Source organism: Oncorhynchus tshawytscha, unplaced genomic scaffold, assembly GCF_018296145.1.
Source record: "Oncorhynchus tshawytscha isolate Ot180627B unplaced genomic scaffold, Otsh_v2.0 Un_contig_3425_pilon_pilon, whole genome shotgun sequence".
NCBI lineage: Eukaryota > Metazoa > Chordata > Actinopteri > Salmoniformes > Salmonidae > Oncorhynchus > Oncorhynchus tshawytscha.
The window spans coordinates 40,001-49,534 of record NW_024608155.1 but is presented as its reverse complement, the minus strand read 5'-3'; the positions used below and the strand labels follow the sequence as shown (position 1 = coordinate 49,534).

General features: G+C 45.6%; 1 protein-coding gene across 1 annotated transcript in view; it reads right to left on the bottom strand.

Annotated features, from left to right (window-relative positions):
• Positions 1-3,566: 3,566 nt before the first annotated feature.
• Positions 3,567-9,534, bottom strand: part of LOC112240058 (extracellular matrix organizing protein FRAS1-like) — a gene marked incomplete at both ends in the record, with an annotated part of 45,040 nt that continues 39,072 nt past the window's right edge. The window contains 3 exons of the mRNA XM_042312909.1: positions 3,567-3,718; positions 8,309-8,556; positions 9,332-9,460. Coding sequence (XP_042168843.1) covers positions 3,567-3,718; positions 8,309-8,556; positions 9,332-9,460 — 529 coding nt within the window. The remainder of the gene's footprint in view (positions 3,719-8,308; positions 8,557-9,331; positions 9,461-9,534) is intronic.

Genomic DNA, 9,534 nt, shown 5'->3' with positions numbered 1-9,534 from the left:
CCACCTCTACACTCTAACCACTAGGCTACCCTACCGCCTCTATACTCTAACCACTAGGCTCCCTGCCACCTCTACACTCTAACCACTAGGCTACCCTGCCACCTCTACACTCTAACCACTAGGCTACCCTACCACCTCTACACTCTAACCACTAGGCTACCCTGCCACCTCTACACTCTAACCACTAGGCTACCCTACCACCTCTACACTCTAACCACTAGGCTACCCTGCCACCTCTACACTCTAACCACTAGGCTACCCTGCCACCTCTACACTCTAACCACTAGGCTACCTGACACCTCTACACTCTAACCACTAGGCTACCCTGCCACCTCTACACTCTAACCACTAGGCTACCTGACACCTCTACACTCTAACCACTAGGCTACCCTGCCACCTCTACACTCTAACCACTAGGCTACCCTGCCACCTCTACACTCTAACCACTAGGCTACCCTACCACCTCTACACTCTAACCACTAGGCTACCTGCCGTCCCTACACTCTAACCACTAGGCTACCCTGCCACCTCTACACTCTAACCACTAGGCTACCCTGCCACCTCTACACTCTAACCACTAGGCTACCTGCCACCTCTACACTCTAACCACTAGGCTACCCTACCACCTCTACACTCTAACCACTAGGCTACCCTACCACCTCTACACTCTAACCACTAGGCTACCCTGCCACCTCTACACTCTAACCACTAGGCTACCCTGCCACCTCTACACTCTAACCACTAGGCTACCCTGCCACCTCTACACTCTAACCACTAGGCTACCCTGCCTCCTCTACACTCTAACCACTAGGCTACGCTGCCTCCTCTACACGCTAACCACTAGGCTACCCTACCACCTCTACACTCTAACCACTAGGCTACCCTGCCACCTCTACACTCTAACCACTAGGCTACCCTACCACCTCTACACTCTAACCACTAGGCTACCCTGCCACCTCTACACTCTAACCACTAGGCTACCCTACCTCCTCTACGCTCTAACCACTAGGCTACCCTGCCACCTCTACACTCTAACCACTAGGCTACCCTGCCACCTCTACACTCTAACCACTAGGCTACCCTACCTCCTCTACGCTCTAACCACTAGGCTACCCTGCCACCTCTACACTCTAACCACTAGGCTACCCTGCCGTCTCTACACTCTAACCACTAGGCTACCTGACACCTCTACACTCTAACCACTAGACTACCCTGCCACCTCTACACTCTAACCACTAGGCTACCCTGCCACCTCTACACTCTAACCACTAGGCTACCCTGCCACCTCTACACTCTAACCACTAGGCTACCCTGCCTCCTCTACACTCTAACCACTAGGCTACGCTGCCTCCTCTACACGCTAACCACTAGGCTACCCTACCACCTCTACACTCTAACCACTAGGCTACCCTGCCACCTCTACACTCTAACCACTAGGCTACCCTACCACCTCTACACTCTAACCACTAGGCTACCCTGCCACCTCTACACTCTAACCACTAGGCTACCCTACCTCCTCTACGCTCTAACCACTAGGCTACCCTGCCACCTCTACACTCTAACCACTAGGCTACCCTGCCACCTCTACACTCTAACCACTAGGCTACCCTACCTCCTCTACGCTCTAACCACTAGGCTACCCTGCCACCTCTACACTCTAACCACTAGGCTACCCTGCCGTCTCTACACTCTAACCACTAGGCTACCTGACACCTCTACACTCTAACCACTAGACTACCCTGCCACCTCTACACTCTAACCACTAGGCTACCCTACCACCTCTACACTCTAACCACTAGGCTACCCTGCCACCTCTACACTCTAACCACTAGGCTACCTGCCACCTCTACACTCTAACCACTAGGCTACCTGCCACCCCTACACTCTAACCACTAGGCTACCCTACCACCTCTACACTCTAACCACTAGGCTACCCTACCACCTCTACACTCTAACCACTAGGCTACCCTACCACCTCTACACTCTAACCACTAGGCTACCCTACCACCTCTACACTCTAACCACTAGGCTACCCTGCCACTCCATGTCCATACTAACCGGTGTCCCCGCACATTGACTCTGTACCGGCACCCCCCTCTATACATTGTTATTTTTTTACTACTTCTCTTTAATTACTTGTTACTTTAATCTCTTATTCTCATCTGTATTTTTTTGAAACTGCACTGTCGGTTAAGGGGCTCGTAAGTAAACATTTCACTGTAAGGTGAAATTGTATTGAACCTGTGGTGTTCGGCGGATGTGACTAATAACATTTGATTTGATGACCTTTGGGGTAATAGATTAGTGATTCCCCTCACACTAATATAACATTTGACACAAGACCTCCATAATCTCCTGAAAATTACATCTAAACATCCTCTGAATTCTCCCGTCGCGAAAACACCACTATAAAACCTAATACTGTATAAGCCCTTCAATAACTAGCGAAAGTTACCTGAATAAATTATCATATTTTTCTAATCCTCTACAACAAAACAGAGCAACATTAAATCTGCATGTCGTAGAGCGGCAGTCTGCCAAGTTGAAACAGGTGATTTAGCCCCAGAGATGTTTCTCTGATATTACAACCGCCATCGTGCTAATTGCAGTAAAGCTAATCAGAAGCACATTTTTTGAGATAATGGTTTTCATTTTGGCGCCACTCAGAAGTGCGTCTGTGTGTGTGTGTGTGTGTGTGTGTGTGTGTGTGTGTGTGTGTGTGTGTGTGTGTGTGTGTGTGTGTGTGAGTCTCGCAGGTGAATTGTATTGTTCGCTAATTAGACTTGCTAATTAAACCGTTTCCCAAATATCGTCCCTCAAACACAATAAATATTTTTCTCTATATATTTTTCTACTGTTTCTAATTTGTAGCCAGGATTTTATAGAGCCCTCAGAGGGAGAATATAGATGTTTTTTTTTTAATTTTTATAGCGGTTACACTCTAAGGAGTGATGGAAAGGTAGAAGCCATTACTTTCACCGAAGACTCTCGGCTAGATCGTTACTGCAGAACCTAAATGAGAATTGTTCTCAATTAAATAACCTGGGTCGATTAAATCTAAATGAGATATAAATAAATATCTAGCCCGGGCAGAGAACAAATGGTCTTAAAGATTCCTGCAATAACAACAGAGGATCCCTGGTAGGAATGGATACCAAAAAAACGTGAGATTAGAAGGTTTTGTCATAACGATCCAACGTGGATCTCCTTCATCTGAAGAAAGATGTACATCAGAATTTACATTTTAACCCGTCCAGACTCTTACAGATCAGTGCAGATGAGGGGAAAAGCAAGCAGGAAGCGGAACCTACTTTAGATTAGTTAGAGAGTAACTAACCGGTATATATATATATATATTTCTCTCTCTCTCTCTCTCTCTCTCTCTCTCTCTGTCTCTCTCTCTCTCTCTCTCTCTCTCTCTCTCTCTGTCTCTCTCTCTCTCTCTCTCTCTCTCTCTCTCTCTGTCTCTGTCTCTGTCTCTGTCTCTGTCTCTGTCTCTGTCTCCCTCTCTCTCTCTCTGTCTCTGTCTCTGTCTCTGTCTCTGTCTCTGTCTCGTGTTTCTCTACCTGATTCTGTGTTTGTTGATGTCATCCACAGTGAAAGAGGAGTACTCTGTCATGTCCTGGTGGTCTGAGTCTGACCCTGTCCTGGTCAGGCTGCCGTACATAGGAACTGACACCAGCTGAATACGTATCTTCTCATCTGGAGAGGTGTCGCTCTGCAAAAAATATGTGCATTTACAGTGAACACTGAGGATGTACCCTTAACAGACAGTATCCATCAGGCTATTGTGGCTGTTTGGTAATAATGTAGGCCGACCAACAAAACCAATGAAGAAAATCACATAACATTTCCACATAGTATCCTATATGTGGTGTTCAATGCAGGCCGACATTAAGGGAGACTTTTTAAAAACGGTTTTACATTACTTAGGGCTTGACATGAATGAATGATGTTTTACTTGGTCTGTAACACAATGGAGACTAAATATGCATTATAATGTGTTGTATGATGCAAGAAACCACTTTACCTAATACAATGAAGTATTATAACCAAACAGAGAAGTAGGCAATGTTGGCTACCCCTCTGCCTATTACCTTATTTACATATTCAAAACTGTCGCAAAATACAACACTGCCCCTTTAAATAAAACAAGCTTTTTGGGCTTTTCAAAGGCAGCTTGAAATACAACACTGCCCCTTTAAATAAAACAAGCTTTTTGGGCTTTTCAAAGGCAGCTTGAAATACAACACTGCCCCTTTAAATAAAACAAGCTTTTGTGCTCTTTTCAAAGGCAGCTTGAAATACAACACTGCCCCTTTAAATAAAACAAGCTTTTGGGCTTTTCAAAGGCAGCTTGAAATACAACACTGCCCCTTTAAATAAAACAAGCTTTTTGGGCTTTTCAAAGGCAGCTTGAAATACAACACTGCCCCTTTAAATAAAACAAGCTTTTTGGGCTTTTCAAAGGCAGCTTGAAATGCAGCCTACGAGTTTTGTGCTCTTGTTGGAAGCAGTCACACACCATTACTGACCGACACTTACCTATAGCTGGGCAAATAACTCACTGACCATATAGCCCAGGTGTGTGTACTAACCTTATAGCCCAGGTGTGTGTACTAACCATATAGCCCAGGTGTGTGTACTAACCATATAGCCCAGGTGTGTGTACTAACCATATAGCCCAGGTGTGTGTACTGACCATATAGCCCAGGTGTGTGTACTAACCATATAGCCCAGGTGTGTGTACTAACCATATAGCCCAGGTGTGTGTACTAACCATATAGCCTAGGTGTGTGTACTGACCATATAGCCCAGGTGTGTGTACTAACCATATAGCCCAGGTGTGTGTACTAACCATATAGCCCAGGTGTGTGTACTGACCATATAGCCCAGGTGTGTGTACTAACCATATAGCCCAGGTGTGTGTACTAACCATATAGCCTAGGTGTGTGTACTAACCATATAGCCCAGGTGAGTGTACTAACCATATAGCCCAGGTGTGTGTACTAACCATATAGCCCAGGTGTGTGTACTAACCATATAGCCCAGGTGAGTGTACTAACCATATAGCCCAGGTGAGTGTACTAACCATATAGCCCAGGTGAGTGTACTAACCATATAGCCCAGGTGAGTGTACTAACCATATAGCCCAGGTGAGTGTACTAACCATATAGCCCAGGTGTGTGTACTAACCATATAGCCCAGGTGTGTGTACTAACCTTATAGCCCAGGTGTGTGTACTAACCATATAACACAGGTGAGTGTACTAACCATATAGCCCAGGTGTGTGTACTAACCATCTAGCCCAGGTGTGTGTACTAACCATATAGCCCAGGTGTGTGTACTAATCTTATAGCCCAGGTGTGTGTACTAACCATATAACACAGGTGTGTGTACTAACCATATAGCCCAGGTGTGTGTACTAACCTTATAGCCCAGGTGTGTGTACTAACCATATAACACAGGTGAGTGTACTAACCATATAGCCCAGGTGTGTGTACTAACCATATAGCCAAGGTGTGTGTACTAACCATATAGCCCAGGTGTGTGTACTAACCATATAGCCCAGGTGTGTGTACTAACCATATAGCCCAGGTGAGTGTACTAACCATATAGCCCAGGTGTGTGTACTAACCATATAGCCCAGGTGTGTGTACTAACCATATAGCCCAGGTGTGTGTACTAACCTTATAGCCCAGGTGTGTGTACTAACCATATAGCCCAGGTGTGTGTACTAACCATATAGCCCAGGTGTGTGTACTAACCATATAGCCCAGGTGTGTGTACTAACCATATAGCCCAGGTGTGTGTACTAACCATATAGCCCAGGTGTGTGTACTAACCATATAGCCCAGGTGTGTGTGTACTAACCATATAGCCCAGGTGTGTGTGTACTAACCATATAGCCCAGGTGTGTGTACTAACCATATAGCCCAGGTGTGTGTACTAACCATATAGCCCAGGTGTGTGTACTAACCATATAGCCCAGGTGTGTGTACTAACCATATAGCCCAGGTGTGTGTACTAACCATATAGCCCAGGTGTGTGTACTAACCATATAGCCCAGGTGTGTGTACTAACCATATAGCCCAGGTGTGTGTACTAACCATATAGCCCAGGTGTGTGTACTATCCATATAGCCCAGGTGTGTGTACTAACCATATAGCCCAGGTGAGTGTGTACTAACCATATAGCCCAGGTGAGTGTACTGACCATATAACCCAGGTGTGTGTACTAATCATATAGCCCAGGTGAGTGTACTAACCATATAGCCCAGGTGAGTGTACTAACCATATAGCCCAGGTGAGTGTACTAACCATATAGCCCAGTTGAGTGTACTAACCATATAGCCCAGGTGTGTGTACTAACCTTATAGCCCAGGTGTGTGTACTAACCTTATAGCCCAGGTGTGTGTACTAACCATATAACCCAGGTGAGTGTACTAACCATATAGCCCAGGTGTGTGTACTAACCATATAGCCCAGGTGTGTGTACTAACCATATAGCCCAGGTGTGTGTACTAACCTTATAGCCCAGGTGTGTGTACTAACCATATAGCCCAGGTGTGTGTACTAACCATATAGCCCTGGTGTGTGTACTAACCATATAGCCCAGGTGAGTGTACTAACCATATAGCCCAGGTGTGTGTACTAACCTTATAGCCCAGGTGTGTGTACTAACCATATAGCCCAGGTGTGTGTACTAACCATATAGCCCTGGTGTGTGTACTAACCATATAGCCCAGGTGAGTGTGTACTAACCATATAGCCCAGGTGAGTGTGTACTAACCATATAGCCCAGGTGTGTGTGTACTAACCATATAGCCCAGGTGTGTGTACTAACCATATAGCCCAGGTGTGTGTACTAACCATATAGCCCAGGTGAGTGTACTAACCATATAGCCCAGGTGTGTGTACTAACCATATAGCCCAGGTGAGTGTACTAACCATATAGCCCAGGTGTGTGTACTAACCATATAGCCCAGGTGAGTGTACTAACCATATAGCCCAGGTGTGTGTACTAACCATATAGCCCAGGCGAGTGTACTAACCATATAGCCCAGGCGAGTGTACTAACCATATAGCCCAGGTGTGTGTCCTAACCATATAGCCCAGGTGAGTGTACTGACCATATAACCCAGGTGTGTGTACTAATCATATAGCCCAGGTGAGTGTACTGACCTTATAACCCAGGTGTGTGTACTAACCATATAGCCCAGGTGTGTGTACTAACCATATAGCCCAGGTGAGTGTACTAACCATATAGCCCAGGTGTGTGTACTAACCATATAGCCCAGGCGAGTGTACTAACCATTTTGCCCACGTGAGTGTACAAACCATATAGCCCAGGTGAGTGTACTAACCATATAGCCCAGGTGTGTGTACTAACCATATAGCCCAGGTGTGAACTAACCATATAGCCCAGGTGTGTGAACTAACCATATAGCCCAGGTGTGTGTACTAACCATATAGCCCCGGTGAGTGTACTAACCATATAGCCCCGGTGAGTGTACTAACCATATAACCCAGGTGAGTGTGTACTAACCATATAACCCAGGTGAGTGTACTAACCATATAGCCCAGGTGAGTGTGTACTAACCATATAGCCCAGGTGAGTGTACTGACCATATAACCCAGGTGTGTGTACTAATCATATAGCCCAGGTGAGTGTACTGACCATATAACCCAGGTGTGTGTACTAACCATATAGCCCAGGTGAGTGTACTGACCATATAACCCAGGTGTGTGTACTGACCATATAACCCAGATGTGTGTACTGACCTTATATCCCAGCTGAGTGTACTAACCATATAGCCAAGGTGAGTGTACTAATCATATAACCCAGGTGAGTGTACTAACCATATAGCCCAGGTGTGTGTACTGACCATATAACCCAGGTGTGTGTACTGACCATATAACCCAGGTGTGTGTACTAACCATATAACCCAGGTGTGTGTACTAACCATATAGCCAAGGTGAGTGTACTAATCATATAACCCAGGTGAGTGTACTAACCATATAACCCAGGTGAGTATACTGACCATATAACCCAGGTGAGTGTGTACTGACCATATAACCCAGGTGTGTGTACTAACCATATAGCCCAGGTGAGTGTACTGACCGTATAACCCAGGTGAGTGTACTAACCGTATAACCCAGGTGAGTGTGTACTGACCATATAACCCAAGTGTGTGTACTAATCATATAGCCCAGGTGAGTGTACTAACCGTATAACCCAGGTGAGTGTACTAACCGTATAACCCAGGTGAGTGTACTGACCATATGGCCCAGGTGAGTGTACTAACCGTATAACCCAGGTGAGTGCGTCTGATGACACTACTACTGTTCTCAGGAACCTCCATGGACAGCAGTGCCTCTGGGTCTCTCCTGGGCCCGTCGCCCTCGACGCCCAACACAACCACCTGCACCACCGCCGTCCCCATGGAGAAGCCGTCTGTAACAGCGAAGGTGATGGCGTCCTCGTCAGTGGAGAGTCCGGAATGTTCATACTGCAGAACGTTGTGGGTCACATCACTGAAGGAAAACATGTCGCCTGGAGGGGATAATTAACAAGTTTAATCATTGTGTTAAATATAAACATACCTGGAACAAAACAAAGAGGAGAGTTTCATTATTAATATACAACTTGACTCCATGTTCCCTTGGTTGATGAATCCCTTGGTTGATGAATCCCTTGGTTGATGAATCCCTTGGTTGATGAATCCCTTGGTTGATGAATCCCTTGGTTGATGAATCCCTTGGTTGATGAATCCCTTGGTTGATGAATCCCTTGGTTGATGAATCCCTTGGTTGATGAATACCTTGGTTGGTGAATCCCTTGGTGGGTGAATCCCTTGGTGGGTGAATACCTTGGTTGATGAAAACCTTGGTTGGTGAATACCTTGGTTGATGAATCCCTTGTTTGATGAATACCTTGGTTGATGAATCCCTTGGTTGATGAATCCCTTGGTTGATGAATCCCTTGGTTAATGAATACCTTGGTTGATGAATACCTTGGTTGGTGAATACCCATTATTGATGAATACCTTGGTTGACGAATACTTTGGTTGGTGAAAACCTTTGTTCTATTTTTCTGGTTTCAGTCCTCTAAATAAAACATGCAGTGTGTGTCTGGGGATGTGAGAGAATTCAGAAAAAATAATGAGGAAAATTGGCAACTTCCATTTTCATGGCTACTACTGTATTCTCTACAGATGTAATTCCCTTTACAATGTAATCTTAATTCCCCTTTAACTAATAGAAGGAATACCAAATATATGACCCTGGACCAGTTGTTAGGGGAAACATCTAGCTAATTTGCTACTCACCATTCATCATCTCAGTCCTTGAGTCAAACTCCATCTTGACCAGTGTTCCACTGATCGGTCCTTCCACCACCTCAAACCTCAAGTCATCAGACTCTGTGTCTGCATCCGTTACTGCCAGCTGCTGCCCACCTACACCAAGTATTGTGAGCGAGAATGTGAGCATGAAAGCCGTGTTGTATACCAGTGATTCACCATATCTTTGT